This window comes from Balearica regulorum, chromosome 3 (assembly GCF_011004875.1).
Source record: "Balearica regulorum gibbericeps isolate bBalReg1 chromosome 3, bBalReg1.pri, whole genome shotgun sequence".
Classification (NCBI taxonomy): Eukaryota; Metazoa; Chordata; class Aves; order Gruiformes; family Gruidae; genus Balearica; species Balearica regulorum.
The window spans coordinates 92337756-92361495 of record NC_046186.1 but is presented as its reverse complement, the minus strand read 5'-3'; the positions used below and the strand labels follow the sequence as shown (position 1 = coordinate 92361495).

At 57.8% G+C, this 23740-nt stretch overlaps 2 protein-coding genes across 3 annotated transcripts; both read left to right on the top strand.

Annotated features, from left to right (window-relative positions):
• On the top strand, positions 1–13562 carry NFKBIE (NFKB inhibitor epsilon). The gene is made up of 6 exons (XM_075748991.1): positions 1–513; positions 11167–11269; positions 11738–11969; positions 12141–12229; positions 12510–12758; positions 13073–13562. Exons 1-6 carry the CDS (start codon positions 152–154, stop codon positions 13136–13138), a joined length of 1101 nt encoding a protein of 366 aa, XP_075605106.1. The 5' UTR covers positions 1–151; the 3' UTR covers positions 13139–13562.
• A 1393-nt stretch (positions 13563–14955) lies between these two features.
• On the top strand, positions 14956–22370 carry SLC35B2 (solute carrier family 35 member B2). Of its 2 annotated transcripts, none has more exons than XM_075748990.1 (4): positions 14956–15131; positions 18270–18463; positions 18765–18925; positions 20174–22370. In XM_075748990.1, the coding sequence occupies exons 2-4, from the start codon at positions 18307–18309 to the stop codon at positions 21110–21112; spliced, it is 1257 nt and encodes a 418-aa protein (XP_075605105.1). In that variant the 5' UTR covers positions 14956–15131; positions 18270–18306; the 3' UTR covers positions 21113–22370. The 2 variants fall into 2 exon arrangements, with proteins under 2 accessions (XP_075605105.1, XP_075605104.1); XM_075748989.1 differs by lacking the exon at positions 14956–15131 and adding an exon at positions 15218–15374.
• Positions 22371–23740: the final 1370 nt, after the last annotated feature.

The following is a 23740-nucleotide window of genomic DNA, read 5'->3' as shown; positions in this document are numbered from 1 at the left end:
AGGGGCAGGAGGAGGAGGAGCCGCGGCGCCTTAGCCTCCGCGCCGGCCGCCGCTCGCTGGCTTTCCGGCCATGAGCCCCCCGGCGCCGCGGCCGGGGCCGGGGTCGGGGCCGGGGCCGGGGCCGGGGCGGGCGGGCGGCGGGCGCTGAGCGATGTCGCGGGCGGCGGGCGGCGAGTGCCGCAAGGAGGCGGCGGGCTGGGAGGGCGAGGACGGGCAGTGCGACTCGGGCATCGAGTCGCTGCGCTCGCTGCCGGGCGGGAGGGAGACCGCCGCCGCCGAGATATCCCCCGCCGCCGCCGCCGAGACCCTCGCCGAGACCCTCGCCGAGACCGCCGCCGAGATCGCCGCCGCCGAGGAGCGGCTCGACTCCAGCTACGGCTCCGGCGCCCTTCCCGAGGCTCTGCCCGGGCTGCCGGCCGCCTGCTGCGCCGAGGAGCCGCCGCCGTCGCCGCTCGAGGGGCTCAGCCGGCAGCAGCTGGAGGCGCTCACCTACGTTTCGGAGGACGGAGACACGTGAGTGACGGCGGCCCCTGCCCTCCCACCTTCCCCGGGGGCGGCTTGCGGGGGCCGGACCCCCCCAGTCTCGGGCTTGGCCCCTCGCAGCAGGCTGGCTGTAGGGAGCCGGTGCCCAGAGATAAGCTGGGCTTTATTTGCAATGGTCCCCAGCCCTCTCCCGAGGAGCATCCGTTCAGCTGGGCTGTGAAGGACTCTTCGAGCCCCCATCCTGAGAGCATCCCGCTTTGCGCTGTGCCCAGATGCTTGGTACCCTGGTGTGGGTTTGGATGGGTGACCAGTGGGGCATCCAAGCCAGGTCCAGCAGAGTGAGCAGGGAGAGGCAGCCCAGGCAACATAGCGTAGAACGGACCCGCCGTAGGAAGCCAACTTCCACTTGCTATGGGGACGCTAGAAACTAGAAGGTGGTGTGGGAGCAAATCAAGCCCCCCCCCCCCCGCTGTGTCTTACCCAGAGAATGCAACATTTCCTCCCCGATAGGGAAGGCTTTGCTGTGTGAGATAGTGTGTAGTCAAGAGCCGAAACGAGACTGGCTATGCAGGGCAAGACCTGGAGATAGCTGTGTTAGGGCCACAGATGCTGCTCAACCGAGCAACCCAAGAACTATTTGTTCTCAGGTGGAAATCGCCTTGATTTGCCAACCCGCCCGCACAGCCGCAGCTTTCAGCACAGTTGTGACGCACGCCCCGCTACGGGGCTGCCCTCCTCAGCCTCTGTGACGGAGAGGAGCGTTTCTCTTAATGAGGGGGGGCTTCCCACATCCGTAATGCCCTCTCAAGGTCAGAGGCATCACGCTGAAGGTATTTGGTTTGGCTTCTGGTAACTGCCTTCAGCTAATCACGACTCTTTCCTGTCGTACGTTCCCTCAACGGAAGATTTTCATCATAATTGCACACACAGAGCATGAGCGAAGCTTGCTCGTAGCTGAGAAAGGCAAAGCTTTGCCCCAAACCCAGGCTGGAGTTTAATACTGAGTAATGGTACAAGAGGAAGAGAAACTAAGAGGCACTGACACGAGCAAGCAAATTTCTTCAGTAGCGGGAGCAGCAAGGAGGCTCGGTCCTTGCCTGGCAGAGCACATCTGGTTCTGAGGCTGAAGATGAGCTGGGAGCCAGCCTGAGTGTTTACTTCCCAGTTAGCAAGGAGCCTGTGCATCTGCTAATTAGTTCATTAATGCTCACTGTGGGATCTGCTCCAAGGATTGGCTGGAAGTCTAACGGCAAGCAAGGTTAGATTAAACCCAGCCTCCCACGCTCCCTAGCTGGGCGCCTCAGTAGTGCTTTCTAGTCCTGTTCTATCTACAGGCTGGCTCTGGGGCTGCACGACATGGAGGAGCTTCGCCACCTTTCCCAGCTGTAACGCTAGACCCAAGGTGCCCGCAGAGCGAGCCAGGGGTCTTTTAAGCAGAACTGTAAAAGTTACACTTCAGAAAAGCCTCCTGGGCTAGTCCGTCGCAGTGTGCCCAGGACTCCCCGATTGCTTTTCTTTTGTGAGTCTGGTAGATGCAGCTGCTTGGAGATGCTTTTGCTGCTTGGGGCTCTCTTGTGAGGTGGCTGAGCCCTTTGCTTGTCAAACTTGCTTGGCCAGAGCCTAACAGAAGCATCTCATTAACTAGGGAAACATTAATCGGTGGTGCCTTGGTTACTGTAGGCAGGAGAGCGCTCCAAATGGTTGCAGTTGCTCTTCTGTTTTCTCTCGCTCACAGTGCAGTTCAGAACAGGAAATCTGTAAAGAGCGAGGGAGGGAGGGAGCAAAAAGTCTGACGGTGCTGCAGCTTGTACAGCTTCGGGCTGGCCATGTCCGTGCAGGAGCCAGCTTTCCTGGGATCTGCTCCCAGCGCTGGGGAGGGGGAAAAAGTATTATTGTGGTTAGAGCGGTGAGGCTGTGGATTTCTGCCTCTGCTATTCCTGTCTCTCCCTCTGACCTTGCGGGAGAGGTAGGCGGCATTTATATTTAGAAATGCTGAACATCCACCACTCGGTCGATGCAAACGGGGACTTTGAGCGCCCAGAAACTCATTGAACTGCCACTGGTTTTGTATGCGAAAACAAGTCTGGGCTGATAGTAATGCTAAAGTCTGAGGAGCAGTTGCTCATCCGGTGACAGAAGGTCCCCAGAGAAAAGGAATCAGATGGCCACAGGCTGCATCCCTTTCATCCAGCCAGAAAAACCCATCAACTTCTTTTCATCTCCGTCAGTGGCACATTTTCTTGTGTGTCTTGCTTGAACGTCTGCCACAAAACAGCTCCAGGCCGAGAATTAAAATCATACGACCATTATATTTCGGAAGACTCGGGCAACAACACTTTCCTGTAATTGTAATTCTGAAAATACAAAAAGTTCAGGGGTTTTGGCCGAATAGTTCCTGTTTCCCCAGCTGCCCTGGCCGGTACCGAGCGGAGAGGAGCACCAGGCTCACACAAAGGGAGCTGGCAGAAGTCTTGGCTGTCCATCTGGCAGAAGTCTTGGCTGTGCATAGCTCCCCTGGGCTTGCCCACCCGTGCCACCTCAAGGTGTGCCTGCGAGGGGGGGCCATGTTTGTTGGCCTGCCACTTGTGGGGAAAGTGTACAAGGTGGAGGCAGAGGCGAGGAGCACGTGCTTGGGCGGTTGGAGCGTCAGCAGGATCTTCCTTGGATACCTTCCTGTCTGCCTCTGTGGGAGAGGAGCGTTGGCTCAGGCAGGGTGAAGCAATGGGGCTCTTTCTGCGCTCAAAATTAGAAGGGGTCCCACTTCTAGAGGAAGGAAATTGGCCAACAGGGAAGATATGGGTGTGATGGCCAGTGAAATGTGGGGGTGCTGTTTTCCAAGAATCATTTGCCCAAGCATCAGCCCCCCTGACACCTCCCCAGTGCCACTGGCAGTCCCTCTGCCTCGGGGAAGTCAGAGCTGCCGTAATCGGGCACTGGCACATCAGTCCCTGAGAGAGCGGCAGAGCTGGCATGGCGGGAGAGGTCAAGGAGGAGGAATGGGGTGACAGGTAGAAGATGGTGGGTGCACTCAGGGCAGTGATATATATCCTGCTTATTCCACGGCCAGGCAGAGAACAAGACCCGTGTGCTCAGGCTCAAGCAGTCTCCTCCAAGCATCTGTCTTTTCTTTGTGAACCAAGCGGTCTCCTCCAAGCATCTGTCTCTTCCATGTAAACCAGCTCCTTTTCTGCTGAATTGAGTCCCAATGGGACTGCGCTGCGTGGAAGTGAAGAGAGGGGCTTTCCAGCTGCAGGCATGGCTAGCTCTGAGCAGGCTGCAGGCAGCTTTATTGCTGTGGCCCGGCCTCCGGACAAGCTCATCCTTTGTTAGGATTCACCGAGGAAACCCCCTTCCTCCTGGCCTTGCCAGGCAGATGCATGAGTCCAGTGTCTTGGGAAAGGGGTGGGTGTGGGACCAGCTCCTTTGAGGTGGGATGGGATCGCTTGTTGCATTCCAGCACAAGGGAAAACCTCCCCGTTTGCTTGGGCTTATGGCAGCCTCTGCCAACTCTGGAGAAGCGGAGTTGATTCCTCAGTGTGGAGAATTAGGCTGAGCTTCCTCTCTCTCTCGTACTGTACAGTCTGTCTTAAACTTAAAAAACGTTTCCCTTTCTGCCCATGCTGGTCATTGGGCCACACGCCAGTTTATGCCGTTGGTACCTGATGCCACGGTGATAGGCCACTTGGGCAGCTGGGTAGAGCACATGCAGTCTTGCTCTGGGTCCTCTGGTTGTGCCGTGCTGCAAAAGGCTGGGGGCTGCACCTCTGCAGGAGGGTGGCTGTCTTCTGCACGGGGCTCGGTATGCAAAGCAGTGCAGCTCCTCAGCGGGGGTGAAGGTCGGGGGTCTCCAGCTCAATCACGGGAAGGGGATCTCGGCCTCCTTCAGATGGAAAATGGGGACCGAGCGGTTTTGGTTGGGTGCATGTTTCGGGCAGGGAGGGGAGCAGAGGAAGCCTGACTTCCTCCTTCCACCAGAGACAAGTGCTGCCCCAACTGATGATAAGAAATCACGTGCTGGTGACTTGTGGGCTGAGATGCCTTAACAAGGGCTCCGGGACAGTTAATCAAGTAAAATTGGGGCCCCACGGGAGGTGATGTTCTGAGTTCTCCTCCGCGTGATGGTAGCGAAGGGGCCTTCCCTGCTGAGCCCTTGCCTGTGTGGGTAGCCATTGAGTGTGAAGGCTTGTCTAGAGGGGCCAAGGGCCACTTCAACCGTTGAGTCACAACCCTCCCATCTCGTGTAGCTCTGTGCTAGAGATCTTTCCCATGCAGGGGAATAGAGGTTGTCCCCATTCAGGCTGCCTGCTCTGATGTGGCTGCTTGCTCGGTGCTTGCCCTGCTGAACAGGGGTGTTGCTGACCCCCCGTACCCCTGGATCCCAGCGTGTGTGCCTGGGGGAACGCTCAGCATGTGACAGCAAAGGGAAAGCACTGTGAATGAAGAAAAAAGCAGAGGACTGGAGAGATACAGTTTTAGGAGAAGGATTAAAGAAGTTCGATGCAGAGAGCACACCTGGTCGCTGGTCGGGCTGGGAGTTCCCCCTACTTGGCTGGGCTGTTGCTGGCTGCCCAGCAGCGGGATGGCCATGGAAGCAGGGATGCTCTTGGTTTTTCCAGAGGGGATCCTAGCCTGATTGCCAGGGGAGTTTGAGTCCATCCTGGGTTGCTCCCAAGCACACCGCTGTTGTGGGGCAGAGAAGAAAATGAGTCCTAACATGGGGCTGGCCGGAGGGAGAAGGGAACCTACTGCGTCCAGCTCCCTGTGCCTGGACTCTCAGAGCTTACTTTGTGTGTGCTCAGGAGTTTGGTGGGCAGGGGAGTTTGTGTGCTCAGGAGTTTGGTGTCCCTCCAAGCCAGGGCAGGCAGATCTACACAGGCTCATTTAGGATGCCCCAGAAGTTGCCGGCTGCCGTGGGGTCACACATGTACCGCCTTGGCGTAAGGTGGGTAAGCCCTGGCAGCCCTCTGAGATCATGCAGGCAAGAAGAGATTTTTTTTTTTCCCTGTTCAGATGACTTCAGGCTACCCTGGAGGAATTTTCTTCAGACTTTCCGCCTGCATAGGTTTGCCTTGGAGCTGGGGAGAGGCACAGGGAACTTCAGCACAGAGAAAGGGAAAGAATGGCTGGAAATTTCCATGTCCTGGGATGCAGAAGCCTGATGCCTGGCTGTAACAGATCGGTCAAAGTGGGGAGGGCTTCAGGTCCTTGCACTCTGCAGGCGGGCTTGGCTGCTGCCGGGAAAAGGTTGAGCTCAGCTAAGTTAACAAAGCAAGTTTTGATTTTTGTTGGTTTGGGGTTTTTTTTAGTACAATGTGGATAAAAGAGGAGTCAGATGTGACTGTGTAGGAAGAGAGGCCGTGGGGTCTGAGCTGTCAGAGTGGTTACTGGGCACCTCTCAGCGAGCTGCGTGGGACGCGCTCTGCATCCCAGAGATGGGAAGCCCCTCTGACTGGGGCGGATGCAGGGCTGACGAGGGACCCTGAGACATCCTAGACCAACGGCTGGTGCCTCATTAAAAGAAAATCCTGAGGCAGCGAGGTTATGTGCGCGGGGCTGTAAATGATTGTTAGGGTGTGTTGTACTGGCTCTGGCAAAGTCCAGGCACTGTCCTCTTGCAAGAGGCTGTTCTGACCTAAAGATATATCTGTGTGTACGGAAACTGTATTTTCCTCCTGATGAGCAAGAATGGGAATTTGCTCTGTTTGAAAAGGAGTTGCCACAGCCAATGGACTTTCCAGGATGTTTCCTGCTTTTTTTGCAATCATTCATCTCGCTTCTTGGCCCATGTCTGTGAAGCCAGCTCCATCCACCTGGAACGTGCTGACCTGCTTTCTGGCTTGGCTCATCCCTGCAGTGATGATATTGCAGGACAGACCTCTCATTTTGCAGGGAGCAGTCCATGTGCAGCTGATGTTTACTGTTTCTGCAATCCAGGACCCACCACCAGCTCACAAACAGAGCAAGATGCTCAAACGTGTGGGTGCAGGGTCTAGATGATGTAAGGCCAGGGGTGCCAGGTGGGTGAACAGGGGCGCCAGGTGGGTGAACAGGGGCACCTTCATCTCCCCACCTCCTCCTCCTCCACCTCACTGAAAATCGAGACACCCACAGCCCTCTTGCAATGCCACCGCTGCCTGTCAGCCTCCAGCACCCCTCATCCGCCAGCACCCAGACCAGAGTACCACGAGAGAGGTGGAGGCTGTCTCCCCTGCTTGCCCATCGCTTCCCACCCCGTCCCTCTGGCCCCAGGAGCAGCAGGCTGGGAAGCAGCTGCTGCCCAGGCTGGAGATCAGGGGGGCTGAACCCAGTGGCTGAAGGGGCTTTGCTCAGGGAAGGGGAGAAGAAACGTGCAGAACAGGAGACCTAGGGCAGGAGCAAAGGACATGAGGATGAGCCTGCAACCGGCTGGGATTTGCTGCTCCACTGGAGCTGCCAGAGGGCAGCTGGCACAGTTTTATGGAGCCAGGCAGCATCACATTGGTATGTGGGGAGGAAGGGTGTCGGGCTCGGCTGGCGGAGGGCTGCAGGGCAGGATGGAGCTGTGCTTGCTGAGTCTGCTGGCAGAGGTTCATACTGATGGCTGAGGAAGCGGTTAGCAGCACAGGTTACAGGGCTGGAACAGGAGAGCAGGGTAAGCGCGGAATTCCCCTGCTGTTTTCCTCCTCCCTCGCTCTCCTCTCTATAGCTGCTGGGGCCATTTCCTCCCCTGAAGAAGTTTCTCTTGTGCAAATTGTTTGCATGATTTCCTACTGCTCCACTCAGCCAAAATAAGGAGCCAGGAGCAAACTGTTCCCACTGTGGACAGAGACCTTATCTAGAGAGGGAGAAGAATTTGTCAAAACAAATTCTAAACCAAATGCTGGATCCCTTGTCCTCAGTGCTTCGGGGGTGAGATGGTGAAGGGAGAGGCTGCTTTGAGGACAGAGTGTCTTGCCCCACAGATGAGGGATTTGCATAGTCAGCCCTTTTACTAGAGGGAGGGAAGAGGATAGCCGGAGAACTGCTGGAACTTCATCAGTTCTGCTTGTGTGTCAGAGCTGGGTGTTGCCCTTACCTTGCCACTCCTTGTCTCCAGTTGCATGCATCCTCAGACGTGGACACTTTTCCTACCAGCTGCTTGAGGTCACTCAGAAGTCTGGGAGATAGACAGCACTGTGGAAATGGGTGTTCTTCTGTGCCTAAATGAGGACGACCTTGAGCATGGCAGTGCTTCATCTTCAGACCCGGGACATCCCCAGAGATGGCCCTGACCCCTTTGCTCCAGGATCGTTATCTCTCTGGTGATAGGTAGATCACCTTGTGCCAGGGATGCCCTGTGCAATTCAGAGCGCTAACGAGTACCCTTGTGCCAGGATGGAGCTGGTGAGCAAGTGAAGAAGCTGAGTACAAGCCCAGCAGTCTGTACTCCTAGGCTGACTCCTTCCTCTGCCCACAGCTCCTCCATCCCCTGCCATTTCCAAGACTCCCTGTTGGCCTTTCCAAAAGTCCCCCTGGGCACCCACCCCTGTGGCTGCAGGCAGGAGCGCTGCAGGCAGGAGCATGGGGAGGGAAGGAGCAGGCAAGCAGAGCAAGGCAGAGGAAAAGCGTGTAAGCAGCTGAGGGGAGGGCAGGGGTCTGAGCATGGTGGGGTGAAAGGCTTGTTCTGGCAAAGGCACAGGGCCATGGCTGGGTGAGGAGGGGTGTCTGGCAGCAAGTGAGTATCTCTCCATCGCTGCACCCTGGCTCTGGGGCTCAGCTGTGAGCGCTGCGTGCCAGCATGGAGCAGCGTGTCAGTGGTTGGACCGTGCAGCTGCCATGGCAGAGAGAAAGGTATGCTTGTGGCCTTGGCCGGAAGAAAGTGGAGATTGGCACGATGCCTGCGCCTCAGGTCTCCTGGGCGTAGGAGGTTTCCTGGGTTAGCAGCAGACAATCCTGATTCCTGCTTGGCATCCCTGCCTGTGGCACAGAGTGCCTCGGAACACACACGCTCTTGGTGGGCTCTTCCCATCCCGGTGGTCTTGCTGCGATTCCCCTGAGTAGCTCATGGCTCTTGCAGCCCTTTCAGGAAGTTGAGGGCTGGCAATGAGGAAAGGGGGGAACAAATGCAGAAATGAAAGTGTGGGAGGAGGCTGCACCCGGGTGGAGAAGGAAGAGGAAGGGGGGGAAGCAATCCTTCGAAGCAGGCACATCCCAGCTTCGAGGTGAAAGCTTGAGCTGTGGCTGGGTGGGGATGATCGCCTCCGCAGCATAGATGCCCAAACTTGCTCGGTGTCAGCCCAGCCCTGAGCGGCTCTGCCTCCTCGTTGAGCTGCAAAGCCACCCAGCCAGGAGTGAGGTGCTGGCGGTGGTGGAGGGCTGTCCGGGGCTTCCACCTTTCCCGGGTGACTGCCCCACTTGTCTCCACGTGACAGTGCAGCGTGGAGTGGGTCGTGGTGGAGGGGCCAGGGGGATTCCTGGGGGTGTGGGGGGTTGCTGCGGGGGAGCACGACCCCGGATGCTGCTCTGTCCCCTGGGAGCCCAACGTGGGTCTGGAAAGTGAAAGCAGCAGAGGTTTAAAGTTCAAGCCGAATTGCCTTGGAAAGTCCCCCATCTGAGCAATCTTATCTCTGCCATACCTGAAATAGGCAGATCCCGTGGCCTCCTCCTGCACGTGGCACCTGGGAGCGGGTTTGGAGAAACAGGGGCTGTCCCTGCAAGCGGCCAAAGGACACCTTGGTGCAGATGCCACTGCGGGGACCAGGGGCCTGATGCAAAACCCAGCAGGGAATCTCCCTGCCCTGATTGCACCCGGGCTGAGGCCAGTGAGAGCCCACAGAGGGGAGAGGTATTCTTGCAGCTGGTCCCCCAGCTCTGCCTTGCTCCAGCCCGCAGCTAGCCTGGCCTGGGCCCCTTGGCTGTGCCCCTGCCCCATGGTCCACTGAGGGCAGCCAGACCCTGCCTGTGGGGCCACTCATCCCCAATTCGCAGCCCCCTCACCTGCCCTGTGGAGCGCCGGGGGTGAGGGGGCACCCCGTGGCTGTGTGGAGGCAAATGTGGGTGGCCTCTCCTTCCCGCGGGAAATTCCCTGCTGCAGCTTGGCCCGGGGCTTCCCCAAGGACGCAGCCTTTCCTGTCAGCCTCTCCCCTGGTGGCAGGGCGAAGAGGAACTGGCCTTCTTTTGCCACCAAAAATGCAGCTTGGCTGAGGGTGCCCAGGATCCTTGGTGATGGCTCGATCCTTGGGCAGCACTTGGCAGGAGGTGGATAAAGGACATTTTGGGGACTGGCCTCTGGGCTCCTCATCACACCTATGCTATCCCCGCAGCCGGCGAGAAGTCAGCCCTGGCCCTGCTTCTTGCTGCAACGCTTTAGGGCCGGGTCTTGCCTTCCTGCCTGCAGAGGGATGCTGTCCATCCCCCACGTTGCAGGTGGCACCCCAAAGCTGGGCTGTCTGGTGAGCAGGTTGTCTTTCTGGGGCTGGCACAGCTCTCGCCCTCCATCCCTTGTCCCTGCCCACCTCTACTCAAGCAATGTAGGTGGCAGGAGCCCAATTAGAGCCCGGCCTTTGATTGGGAGCTGATCCCTGCTGGAGATAAAAGCTACCCAGGGGCCTCAGCACGGGCAGTGAGGAGGTAGCAGGAGGCTCAGCTCATGCCTGCCATGCTCTGCAGGGCGGGAGCTGCTGACCGCTCCTTGCTGCTGCCCACTCCTTGCTGCTGCCCGCCATGGCTGGGGCTGGCCCAGGGGTCTGCCCTGTGGTGGGGGGCCAGTCCCTCTGTGCAGGGGGGCCTGGGAGTGCAGCAGGTCGTCAGAGGAGACTGGAAATTCCCTCTCGGCTCTGCCTCCGTCGCGCTCTCACTTCTGTTCTGACTGCGCCAGGAGCCGGCATCAGACCCGGCTGGAAATAAAACCTCTCCTTGGGCTGGGGGACTCCAGGGCTGCCTGTCCACCCCGTGGCCATGGGGACCACAGTCCTGAGGACATGGGCTCCCTGCTGGCCACCGAGATCTGACGGCCGTACCTCTGGTGTCCCTCTGCGCCAGCGGGCTGCATGCCAGCCCTGCCGCGGCAGTGCCGAAAGGGAAGGATGTGGGGGAGAGAAGAGGAAATTGGTGTGGGCCAGCAGATCGGCTGGCATGGGGACTGTGCCATGCAGGTGATCTTGGACCGGCGCCGGGCTCCTGCCCAGCTTTGGCTGCCTGCCTTTGCAGAGGGGAAAGCAGAAGTGCAGTTTGCAGCCAGCAGTGGGGAACTGGAATTCCCCGGGCAGCTGCCAGAGCTCAGACCTCCCTCTGCAGCCGCCAAACCCAGCCCTTGGGCTCTGCGAAATGCATCCCAGGATCTGTGGACCTGCTCCAGTTGGAGGCCTGGCTTTGGGCAGTGCAGGGTCTAAGCCCTGTGCATGCTGTGAGGCCCGAGGGAGGACCCTGCAGTGCTTTGTGGGCACAGGACAGTCTGTTCCCTGTGGGGGTTGGAGTGAAGGACTGGCCTGGGAAGCCTCGAGCCATGTTCCTGCCTTGCCCTGCTGCTGAGCTTCCCTGGGGAGAGGGCAGGATGGAGGAGCTCCGAGCTGGTGGGAAGGGAGGGGGAATGGGGGAGGTGGGGACGTTATTCCTCCATGCAGCAGTGGAGGATCTCTGCTTCTGAGCACGGCACTCAGGACTCACTTTTCTTTTTTTTTTTTTTTTTCTTTCCCCCCTCTCCTGTCCCCTTTATCCCCTCTGTAGGTTGGTTCACCTGGCCATTATCCACTGCGTCCCAGCTGTGGCACTATGCTGCATTGCTCAGCTGCCCAGGGAGGTGCTGGAGATCCAGAATGATCTTTTCCAGGTATGTGGATGTGATAGGCAGAAGATGGGAGGAAGGCAGGTGCCGCAGACTGCTCCCCGGATAGATGCCCAATCCATCTGCCCTTTCCCCAGGACCCCCACTTGCTTCCTCCAGAGCATGTGAAAGTCCCATGTGAGCAGCCCATTTTCAGGGAGGGGAAGAAGGGTGTGGGAGATAACCTGAGAGAGAGGTGTGACAGCTCCCAGCACCATGGTGAAGTGGTCCTTTACAAGGCCCCAGGACTTGCCCCATGGGTGATCCTTGAGCTGAGGTATGGGGGGCAGTAAGCCATTTGCACCCCCCGCCCCCCCCCATGTCAGCCACACTTAACCCCAGGACAGGGACAGGCTCCTGCGTGGCAGCCTGTCCATGCCTCCAGGCTGACTCCTGTAAGCTGGCATTGCTCATCACACTTGGCTTCCTGAGGGGCATCCCCTCCTTTCCTAATTTCTGTCCCCATCTCTCTAGACCCCACTCCACCTCGCCGTGTACCTGGAGCAGCCCAACGTGATCCAGGCGCTGATCCACAAGGGAGTGAACCCCGGGCTGCAGGACCGCAACGGCAACACGCCACTGCACCTGGCCTGCGAGCAGCAGCGCCTGTGGTGCGCCAAGCAGCTGCTGCAGGGCTCAGCCCCGCCGGAGGGCACAGCCCAGCCCCACGGACACCACCAGGACCTGCAGCTCCAGAACTGGCAAGGTGAGACCTGGGGGCAGCCCGGTGCGGAGCCAGTGACCGGGTTGGGGCGGAGACTGTGAGCTGTATATGCAGGGATCCGGGAGTGCAGCAGGGTGGGCACGGGGCCGGAGTTGGTGTGACTCATGGTGGTCTGGGCTGATTGCGGCTCTCTGTCCTGCCTCCCCATCCCAGGCTTGGCCTGTCTGCACATCAGCACCTTGAAGGGGAACATCCCAATGATGTCTCTGCTGCTGGAGAGTGGCGCCAACATTGACGTTCGGGTAAGGCTGGGCATGGTGCAATGTTTGGGTAAGGCTGGGCACAGTGCTGTGGCTCCCTTGGGCACTCCCTCCGGCCTTGGGGCAGGCACTGCTGTGGGGCTTGGAGGCACTGAATTTTGAGGGAACAGAGAGAAAAGGTCCTTGAGGGGCTGTTGGGTGCCATGACGGCAGTCAGGGTGGGGACCGCCCCCTCTGCACCCTGTCACGGGCGTGCGGGTGGGTGCTGTGGGGCTCATCGGAAGGAACCCCGCACCCCACCCTTGCGGTCTGCGGGTTGCAGGAGGGCACGAGCGGGAAGACCCCGTTGCACCTGGCTGTGGAGTCCCACAACCACAAGGCTGTCCAGTTCCTGCTGCGCAACGGGGCATACGTGGATGCCCAGATGTACAACGGGTGCACCCCACTCCACCTGGCTGTGGGCCGCAAGGATGCTGCCATTGCTGCCATCCTCTCACACTCCGGGGCTGACACCCTGCTGAGGAACATGGAGAATGAGACAGCCCAGGACCTGGCTGACGGCAACGACGATGTGAGTCTGCACGGGGGGAGGCCTGTGGCTCTGCAAGTGTGTCGGGGGGTGCAGGAATCAGACGATTTGGGAGGAGGTCCTAGGAGGAGTTTCTAGCCATGCTTGTCCTCCCCATAGGATGTAGGTGTTGGCTCTGGGGGTGTGTGAAGTGACTGTTGCCTCGAGCCCTAGGGAAAGCCCAGCCAGGGTTTCTTGGTACTTGCCCGGGGAGGTGGGAGGCTGCAGGGCTGGTGGGGCAGTTCTGAGCCCCTACCCCAGCCCTGGTGGAGACATGACCCTGGATCCTTACACTTCTGCACCCTTGGCCTTTGCAGCTCCTCGCCTTGCTGCACTTCGATGACCTGAAGATCTCGGGGAAGCCTGTTTTGTGCTCTGAATGAGAGGCTGGACTCCGTTGGCCTGTTGGACAGGCTCTGTGCTGTTGCCCTGCTGCCCGCTGGGACCTTGCCTGCCTGCATTTCAGTGGGAGCGGAGCCACTTTGGGAGACGTTATCCCCCCACTTCCATCATTGGAAAATTTTTGTTGGCCTCAGGCTGCCTTCTCAGAGGGAAAAAGGTGGCACTACGAACACTACACAGGGAAGGCTTTTCTTTTAGTGTTTGTGCCCTGCAGCAGAACTGAATTTCCCCTCCCTGCCATGGGTCTGACTTGTGGAGCTCTCCAGCTTACCCAGGGAAGGAGCAGGAGAGGACTCCTTTTCACACTGCCAGAGCATCCTCTGGCACCCCAAACACCATCAGAATAAATGTGGGGTGAAGAGAGTTAGCACTCACTCTAATAAACCTTTGTTCTTGCTGCGGGCACCTGAAGTCTCGTGTGATCTCACCCACCCCGCTCCCCTGCAGCATCGGGAGTCTGAGCATTACCGGGGCGGCCAGGGAACATGAGGGCTGCAGGGGCTTCCCCAGCCCACCCGCTCCCTGGGGTCCTACTCCCTCCCTCACACAGCAGAAGGTGAGCAGGAGCCCAGGGGGTTCCCCGCTTGCAGAGTCTTTCCAGTGCTCAAGGCCAAGGCTGGGGGATGCCAGCCTGGCGCTCCATTCCCGTGCCATCCTGCCGAGTGTCTGGCATCGGGGCTGAAGACAGAGCGTAGGAGGTACCGGAAGACCAGGTCGTGGATCCCTGCTTCAGCTGTCGCGCCTGACATCTCGCTGCCTTACTGCGCCACAGTTTCCTTTTCTGCAAAGAGGATAGAAACATCCTGCCCCATCTCCTGGCTGGGGAGAGTGTTAAAAAACTTAGGGCATGGGTCTTCCCTGGGTTTTAGATTCCCCCAGGCCAAAAGTGGAGGAGACAGCAGGGTTATCTCCATGTCCCTTCTGTTGTTCAGCTCCCCACCCTTCCTCTCCAAGCCAGAGGAGCACGTGTGACGCATTAGGGAACCAGCAACAGAAGGTGCTGTGGTGGGAATGGAGACACTGAGCGGGCCTGACCCCACCTCAGCCAGGGAAATTCCCTGCTGCCTAGGAGCAGCTGCTATTGTTTGGGGCAAATCTGGGATGGCACAATTGCCCAAGATGCTCTGGAGTGAGCAGTTGTTTTCCTCCTCCCTTCTTGGAAAGACGGATAGCAAGGGAATGCCGCCAGGAAAGCAGCACGGGCTCCCCCCGGCCTCTCTGGAGTTTGCCTGGTCTTTTCAGCAGCCCTGGGCTGGATTGCTCCATTTCTTTTGAATCTTTGCTTCTCACCTTCTGGCAAGGCCTACACCCTGCTGCAAACAAACCATATTCTGCTCATGGTTCCTGGCCAGCACCTGCCAGGAGCAGGTGCCCCGTGGGGCTGCTCTGGTGCCACCTTCACGGGAGACGCGTGGCTTTTCCGGCTGGCCCAGAGCGGGAGTGACGGGCGCTGCAGGGCAGCATGGTGGGGCCAGGGCTGCAGCTGGGTGGGAAGGGGAGGAAAAAGGCAGAAGCAAGTGATCTACGCTTCTTTTTTTTTTTTTTTTTTTTTAAATAAATTTCTTTTTAAATTAGTATTCTGTAAAAATATTACTGGGTGGCCACCTGGTGGCCGCAGCCAGCCCTGCAGCCTTGCCTGGGGCCGGGATGCGGGGTGCAGGGCTGGGGGAGCGTGGGGCCGGGGCTGGAGAAGGCCTCAGCCTGCCCCGCAGCCCCCGGGCGCTGGGAGCGGCTGCGGTGTGTGCCGGGGGAGGGCTTGGCGCTCGGCGGCGGCCCCGAGCTCCGGAGCAGGGACGGGGGGAGGCCTGGGACGGAGGGATGAATGTCAAGGGCTTCTGCACCGCAAGCGGGTTTTTTCCCTGCATCAGGCTTGGCTGGAGCTGAGCGGCAAGCGCAGGTTTAGCGTGTCCGGAACCGAAGCGGTGGGGCCGGCGAGGGCCGGGCCTGGCTCTCCTGGTACTCGGCCTGGAACCGGTGCGTCCTCGGGCCGGTGACTTCCCCTGGCGGACTCGGTATTTTCCGCTCCGGCGCGGGGGGGAAGGGATACTGACATGTGGGAGCTCAGCGCAGCCGGGGCCTGGCGCGGGCACCGCGGCCCCTCCGCAGCGGCAGGGGGCGCTGTAGGGCGCGCTGTAGGGCGCCACCGAGCGGGAGTTCCGCCGCCGCCGCCGGGAGCGGAGCCGAGGGGAGCCGGTCGGGGCCGGGGCCGGGCCGCAGGTGGGTAGTGGGGCCGGGGCGGGTGGTGGAGCGCGGAGGGCCGGTCGGGCCGCGGGCGGCGGCCGCTCCGCTCGGCAGGGGTGGGCGAGGGCCGCCGTCGCGCTGCCGGCCCGCTTTCTGCGGACGTGGCCGCCGGGCGGAGTGGCGCCCCCGGGGCCCCGCTCGCCCCGTACCCGGCTGAGCGCTGCCTCTCCCCGCTCCTGGGCCCGCCCCGGGCAGAGGCCGCTGGCGCCCGGAACCTCGGGACAGAAGAACCCCCGGGCGGTAAGCGGGCTCCCCGCACGCCTTTCCCTCGCCCGGGGACCCCCGGGGCCCGCCAGGCCCTGCCCGCGGCGGGGGGGGCGCGGAGGGTGCCCCCGCGGCCGGCCGGGATGGATCCGGGAGCCCGGCTGCCCCTGCTAGCAGCCCCTGGCAGAGGTGGCGGTTGGCCCCGGGGGGACAATGGCAGGCTATCCCTGCGGCCCGGGGCAGGGACAGGGAGGAGATGTAAGATCCTGAGATGTTCAGTGGGGGACCATGGACTTCTTAGCTCCATGCTTGTATTTGATCTCAGCCCTTCAAGGTGCTAGAGATGCGCTGGAGAGTAGCTGGGCTGCAGGCAGGAATTTTTTTCAGATCTCTGGCCCGGGACCCAAATTCTGCATCAAAGGCAGAGGGTCTGTGGCCCATCCCGGCTCTGGAGCAGTGCATTTGAGAGCTGCCTCTCCTGTGCGGCGGGGAACAGTAGCCGAGTCTGTCGTGTCGGCGCCCTGGCTGTTCTGCAGGCCCCAGACTAAGGCTCCTTTCATGCCTCAGCGTGCCGCCTGCTTGCTCTGCGCAGCTCCCCCCTTTCTACCTGTAACACTGGTGTCCCTGTTCCATCTGAGCCTCAGTGGGGAGGGCAGGGCCTGTGGCACTGAGTCAGCTCTTGGGGCCTGGGAATTGCTAGCGCAGGCATAGAGACAGCCATTGTCCCTCCATAGCCTCCTCTTCATGGTCGCTGCGGGAGAGCAGCGCTGGTTCTCCTCCTGCGGCAGCACTGAGGGGGCCAGCGGGGGTAACCACAGGCGCAGTCGTGCTGAACGGAGCTGGCTGGCTTTTGGTTTCTGTCAGGTTGAAGGGAGACGTGGCCCATGAGTGTAGCAACCGACCTGCCGTTTATATCTGACTTCTGCAAAAGCGAACGGCATTTCTGCCCCCTCTCCCCAGCAAGAGGGCTGCTGCGATCAACCAGGGTTACTTAATACAGGCAAACCCTGGGGACAGCTTCAGCCCCAGGTGCCTGCACCAAGCCTTGTTCTTGCATCCTGCAGCACCTATACAACCTGCAATGATGCCCCTGCAGCAGGAGACAGGACAAGGGTGGAGGTGTCAAACTGCCTTTTCTTCCGGGAGGGGCTGGAATAGGAAGCAGGCACAGAAACCCACCCCCAGCTGTTTGTACTTCTCCCTGGGCTGGGAATTTCTGGGTCCTTTAAGTCACAGAGGGGAGATTTCAGGGTGAAACACAGCCTCTGCTTAGGTCAGGTTGTTGGACTCCAGGGTCCTGGCCACAGCAACTGAGGATAAGAAAAGCCCCTCAGGCCTTTCCCAAGGGAACAAGAAGTTGGTGGGGAGGGCTTGTACGTGAAATGGCAGGGGACTTTCTTGCCTTTAAAGCTCTGAGTTTGTAAGTCTCTGAGTTTCATGTGAGTGCTACCAGAGGTCACAGCTATATTACATTTGGGCCAGGTACACCCCTAAATAGGGCCTAAATTCCCTTGACTCAGTTGTTTTTGAGGGAGAGGAGATTAACATCCCTGGCCCTTTCCATCACAGGAGCCCAGAGCTTTTGGTGTGTGTTTATGGTGTCAGCCACACAGCACCCTCACCTGGCCCCCAAGGCAATTGGGAGGCTTTTTGTACAGGAGAGACTGAGGCAGGGATGGAGCATGGACCAAGGAAACCTCCTACCCTGGTGCTGGAAGCAGCAGCTTGCTGTGTGAGGGGAGGAGGCAGGTGGCCCTGGGTGTAGGAAGTCCTTGCCACCTTGTTCATTTTGTTGTGTACCTGGTGCTCTTATTCTTTGCGTGGCCCCTGAATATCACAGGCTTGCCTCTGAGGGAGGGTACAGTGGACAGAGAAACTCCTTCAGGGAGTATTAAAGCTGTTTTAAAGCTGGCTAGGTCACCGCCTTGGGCTATAGCTGAAGCATCAGCTACCTTCTCAGGTAGCCCTGGTAAAATCCCAACCAGCCAGCTGGTAGGAAAGTTCTTTCCCAGCCTTGCTCTCTGGCTGTGTCTCACCAAGCAGGTGAGCCCTGATAATTTCCTCTGAGCTGTGGGGAATGCCTTGGCACGCTCCCTTGCAGAGCTGCATGGGGAGCGGGGCCGGGGTGGGGGGGGGAGTGAGGCTGGCAGCCTGAGCCCTTCCGGGCTTTCCTCCACTCAGCTGATGCAGCCAGAGGGGGAAGCTCTGAACCTTTTGCTCTCAGAGGAAGGCTGCTCTGGCCACAGGCTTGAAACATGAGCTGCTACGTAGGAGTTGCTTTTTCCATTCAATGACCTTTTCTTTTTCCACCCAGGAGCCGCACTAAAGTTTAATCTAAAAAGGTGAGGTGCGAGGTGCTCCTTGCATTTGGACTAAGGGTGTTGTCAAAACCAGGTGGTTACAACAGTACTGAAACGTTCTCTCCAATCCTGGAAATCAAAGTCCTCATGTTCCTAAGCCAGAGCAAAGACCCTTAACAGAAGCAAACATGTCTGGCATGTGCTCCTCAAATCCAGAGGGCTTTTCCTACTCTGCATGCTGCCATCATTGCTGTCGTGGGTGCTGCCTGCCAGTGGGGAGCAGGCCGGGTGGCAGGTGGCACAAACATGCGGAGTGGAGCTGGCTGTGTGGTGGTTGCCAACCGCCTGCCTCTTTGTCTCCCCACAGATTTTGCCTTCCCCTCGTGCTGGCTTCCCTCTCTACCATGGCTACTGGTGAAGAGATCCCCCCTGCCCTGCAGGACTCGTGGGGGGACTTCTGGCTCTTCCGTTTCTTTGTTAATGCTGCTGGCTACGCAAGTATTGTGGTGCCGGGATACCTTCTCATCCAGTACTTCAAGAGAAGGAATTACCTGGAGACAGGTAAGGGCAGGAGTTTCTCTTCCACATCCTGCCTCCCTTTAAGCTTTCCACACCCTTTCGGTCAGTCCCATTCTGCGCTGACAGGTCATTTCCTCAGCCTGCTTTGTCAGACCAGGCCTGAGCTGCTCACAGAGCTGCATCCCAGCTGGCTAGGTGCTACCCTGAAACAAATTTCTCCAAGGCACCTGCACCAGAAGATGCAGAGGCTGGTAAGGAGGGAGGCTTCACCTCACAAGCTGGTGCAGCTTGTGGCGCCCAGGCTGTGGTTAATACTGCCTCTATGTTCTCTTACCCCCTTCAGGACGAGGCATTTGCTTCCCTGTCATCAAATCGTGCGTGTTTGGCTCTGAGGTGAAGTCTGTACACCAGGAAGATGGCTCCCTGCCACCCCGAGCAGAGCCCACAGAGTCCTCTACAGCCCGACAGGTCTTCAAGCTGCTCTTCTGCGCTGCTGGCCTACAGGTAGGGGCCCTGTCTGTGTGTGCATGGCCATCCCACTCTGGGAGGAGGAGGTGGGCAGTGGGTTTGTGGCCGTCAGTTCCTTGAAGACCAAGGATGTGCTGCTGTCCTTGACTGGGGCAGGGTTGAAGGCTGGCACAGAGCCTCTCAACCAGGATGGTCCACCAGAGCAGCTGTGTCACATCTAAAGGCTGTGGAGGTCCATTTAGGTGGTGTCATCTGGCTTGGGACCTCCTGTTCATCTCATTACAGTCCTCTACAGCCATGGATAGAGAAAATTCTGTGATTCAGCAGATCGTTAGAGCTGCTTTTGTTCTGGCACTCATGTCAGAGCAGCAGATAGTTTGAGCCCTCTTATCTCCCAGGCTCTCCCCCTTTGGGTCACCTTCTGGGGCTGATGCATCCTGCCTTGATGGATTGGATTCAACTACTTGAGAGAAATACTGAATTTGGCTACAGATAAACAGGAATTTTTAATCTTAGTTTCCCTAAGTCTTAGCTACAGCCTGAGGGCAGCTTTTTGGGTCTGTGAGGGCTAAAAATAGAAATGTGGGCATTGTGATAGAAAAACCCACACGTCCTGCAGACAGCAGAAGACACCCACTCTCTGGCCTACTATCCCAACCCATTCAGACTTGCTGCAGGTCACCAAGAAGTCCTTCCATCTCTCTGTGCCTCACTTTCTTGGGAGGGTATGTGTGGTGAGAGGAAGTCTGTTACTTCTGGGAGGGGCTCAGTACTGTTGCATCAGAAGTAATGAAGGTGACAGCCAGAACAGTGATCATCCCTGGAGGACAATTTCATCTGCTGGGTTTGAAACTAGAATTGATGTGGATGGAAGAACTGGTCCTGGGGAGCTGGAAGCGAAAACCAATGCAGAGGCCACTGGGAAAACTGCCAGGACCTGCCGCAGGGAGCTGGCACCAAAACCACAGTAGTGCATCAGTAACGTTCCCCGAGCCTATCCCTCTGGTTCAACAGGCAGTTTAAAGCATAACTGCTTGCTGTACACCAGGATGTTTGCTTTGTGGGCTTCTCTCCACTTGAAGAGGCTGTATACTGAGCAGGTTTTGTTTGGGACGGGATGTTCCTGGTTGTAACCACACGGGACAGTGGGTTCCCTCGGGTACATGTCTCAGGGATGAGGCAACACTGGGGCAAGCAAGGATCTCCTGGGGTCTGTTCTTCTTGGGGTTGGTTGCAGCTGCTGTTGTGGGCCCTAACTCTCCCTGTGCTCCTCCTGCTTCGCAGGTCTCCTACCTCACATGGGGTGTCCTCCAGGAGCGTGTGATGACGAGAACGTATGGTGCCACCGAAACGGAACCTGGTGAGAAGTTCAAGGACTCCCAGTTCCTAGTGTTCATGAACCGCATCCTGGCCTTCACAGTGGCTGGTCTGTACTGCGCCCTGACCAAGCAGCCGCGCCATGGGGCTCCTATGTACAAATACTCTTTTGCCTCCCTTTCCAACATCCTCAGCAGCTGGTGCCAGTACGAGGCACTCAAATACATCAGCTTCCCCACCCAAGTGCTGGCCAAGGCCTCCAAAGTGATCCCAGTGATGATGATGGGAAAACTGGTGTCGCGCAAGAGTTACGAGTACTGGGAGTACCTGACTGCTGCCCTCATCTCCGTGGGGGTCAGCATGTTCCTGCTCTCCAGTGCTCCCAACAGGCATGTGTCCACCGTCACCACTTTCTCAGGTGTAGTCCTCCTGGCCGGCTACATAATCTTCGACAGCTTCACCTCCAACTGGCAGGATGCCCTCTTCACCTACAAGATGTCTCCCGTGCAAATGATGTTTGGCGTCAACGTCTTCTCCTGCCTTTTCACGGTGGGCTCGCTCTTGGAGCAGGGTGCCTTGGTGGAGTCATTACGCTTCATGGCCCGCCACTCAGAGTTCACAGCCCACGCTGTGCTGCTCTCGGTGTGCTCCGCCTGCGGCCAGCTCTTCATCTTCTACACCATCAACCAGTTTGGGGCAGCTGTCTTCACCATCATCATGACACTTCGCCAGGCCTTTGCCATCCTCCTCTCCTGCCTCATCTATGGGCACACTGTCACTGTTGTGGGTGGGCTGGGCGTAGCTGTTGTCTTCATGGCCCTCTTCCTCCGCGTCTACGCCCGCAGCCGCATGAAGAAGCGCAGTAAGAAGCTCCCGCCAGGCGAGACCCCTGTACAAAAGGTCTAAGGAGCTAGGGCCATGGCATTTACGCCGTGCCTGCTGCCCTGCCTCCACTCGGGGGCATTTGCTTGATTTCTCAGAACCTGCTGAGGAGCTGGTGGTGTATGGATAGGCTGGACCAGTGACTCACTTTTCCACCTGCTTTTCCTGGGGAAGGGGCTGGAACAAGCCCAGGGAACGCTCTGGGCTGCCACAGCTCCAAACCTTTCCATTTGCCTTAATGGGTCAAAGACTTCCACCCAAGGCATGGGCCTGGGGGCTCGCATACTAGAGGGAAACCAGCATGGGGCTGCTGGTACTTCTGGCCCAGCTCTGTCTCAGGGCTTCTCTCCGAAGTCACTGATGAACAAGGGAGCTTTTTTTCTTTTTCCCTGGCACCATCTTGCCTCTGGCAAATGCTCCTCCATTTCTGTCACTGCTACAGAGTTCAGCAGGAGGAAAGGGCAAGCAAAACACTAGCTTTCTTTTTGAAACACTTCCATGTGAGGCAAGTCCTAAGCTGAGCCTGTCCCAAGGTGGGGGAGCTTCTCAGCCCTCCCTCCCAGGAAGTGCTCCAGGTAGGACAGGCACAGCTAAGGGAAGGGTTCCCAGCCTGTCCTACTCCAGGCCTGAGATCTGCTCTGGGAGGGCACTCTGCAGTGAGAGCCAGTACCTCCCCGTTTGGTTTTATCAGTTCCTTGTCCCGCTCTGAGATATTTTTTTTTTTTTGCTCTCCTCAGCCCAGGCTGATTTGGTTTTTTTAATGCAGAGACTGAGGCTGGCTGGTACAGTTCCCAAGGCTTGCTGAGTTTTAGGTTGCTTTTTTGGTTACATCTGCTGCTGTCACAGGCCAAAGGCTGCACTGCCCAGAAGCCCCAGCATCGCCTTGAGGTGTCTCAGTGCCACACTTTCTGGGCTTTGTAGTTGCCATTCAGAGAAGCACAAATAGCCCCTCTTCTTCCTGCCGACTGGAGGCATCAGCCCTGGCTTTCCTGGGGCCAGAGCCCCAACTGTGTCTGGAGGGCTGAGAGTTGGGACAGAGCCTGCTTGCAGTGCCTTGATCCTGCTCCATGGGCAGCAGGGGATGGAGCAAGTGGGCACCTGCTCCTCAGGTAGCAGGGGACAGAGCAGTGGAAGCTGCTCTTCCCCAGGAGCCTGGGTTTTACTGGTTAACCTTTTTCTCCTCAACACAACCTGACTGTCAAGCCAGCAGGTTTTGGTACTTTTGAAAGGCAACTTTTTTCTCTTTTTATTTTATTAAATTAAAAATATGCTGCATATAGTGCTCTTGGGGTAAATGTTTTTATTTTTTACCTACATACCTGCAAGGAGGGAAGAGAGTTCCCAACCCTTCCTGTGCCCCTAGTCTGTGGGACAGCAAAGTCAGGTATCAGCCAGGGTTGGACCCTGACAGCCGCTGAGAACAGAACAAGATCCTTGCACACACAACTGAGGAGCATACGCAGGTTTGGGCCTCTGCTTATGCTGGTGGGCAGCAGGTAGAGGAGCTGTTAGCCTAAATCTGGTTTGGCTCCTGGGTTCCCTGCACAGTGCAGGTTGGGCAGCCCTGATGGTATAGCTGCAGCCTGCGTAGCTAGATAGAGATGGCACAGAGACCTGAGCGCTTGCCAGCCAGGGCTACCAGTGCTGTAGCAAAGCTCCAGAGGAGCCCATCATTTACAGGGTGCGTCTGCACCAAACACCAGCTCCACAGGCCCCACATCAGAGCCAGGGGAGGCCTGGGGTGCAGATGGTACATCCCCCTGGTCCCTATGGGAGACCTGGTGAAAAACCTTGTCTGCAAGCCTAGGCAATCTGGTCATGGTGAGGTCTGGGGTCAGAGACAGACCTTGGACTAACAGAGAAAGCAGAGACTCAGGAGAGGCTACAGGAGAGACAGGAAGGGACTAGGTACAGGAGCTGCTTTTCACAGTCCTGAGTTAGCTGAGCCTGCAAGGGTTAACAGATCTGGTGCTGAGCACAGTGCAGGCTTCAGAGCACTTGACTCTCCAGCAGTTTTACTTGTGCTGCTTTTCTAGCTCTGAGCTCTTGAAAGTGCCCATGCAGCCTCACAGCTGTTCATCTTTCCCCCTCAAATTCCCCCAAATGTCTGCCCCTGCCATCTGCTGCCATTGGAAAATAGAATGGATTTTGGTTTTTTCCCTTTGGTCAAAAAAAAAAAAAAAATTGTCTGCCAGGTTGGGAATGGGATCCTTTTTCTAATTTAAACATAGATTTAAAGAAAAAAATAGTGAAAAAAATCCCAAACCATTTTAAGTTAAAAAGAATTGACTTTACCAATTATTTAGCAAAACCTCCCTATCCAGAAAGAAATCTTAAACAATTTTTTTCTTCTGACTCAGGGAAAGAAAACCACCCTGGAGACATTTGCTAGCTCAGCTCCAGCACTGCCCCAGCAGCCTGCACCTAAACAGCTGCCACACCAGCGTGCAGCACTGGCAGTGCCTTGGTGTGCAATGAGGGACTCCAGCAGTCTCTGCCTCCTCCCTCCCTGTTGAAGATGGATACTGGCTAAAGCCCACTCCATTTTCTGCCTGTGGCTGCTGGCAAGTGGCCCACAAGAGAACTTGATGTTGGTGTCACTTTCCCATCAAACCCCAGGGGCCACTGTGGCCAAGGGTGACAAACCCTGCT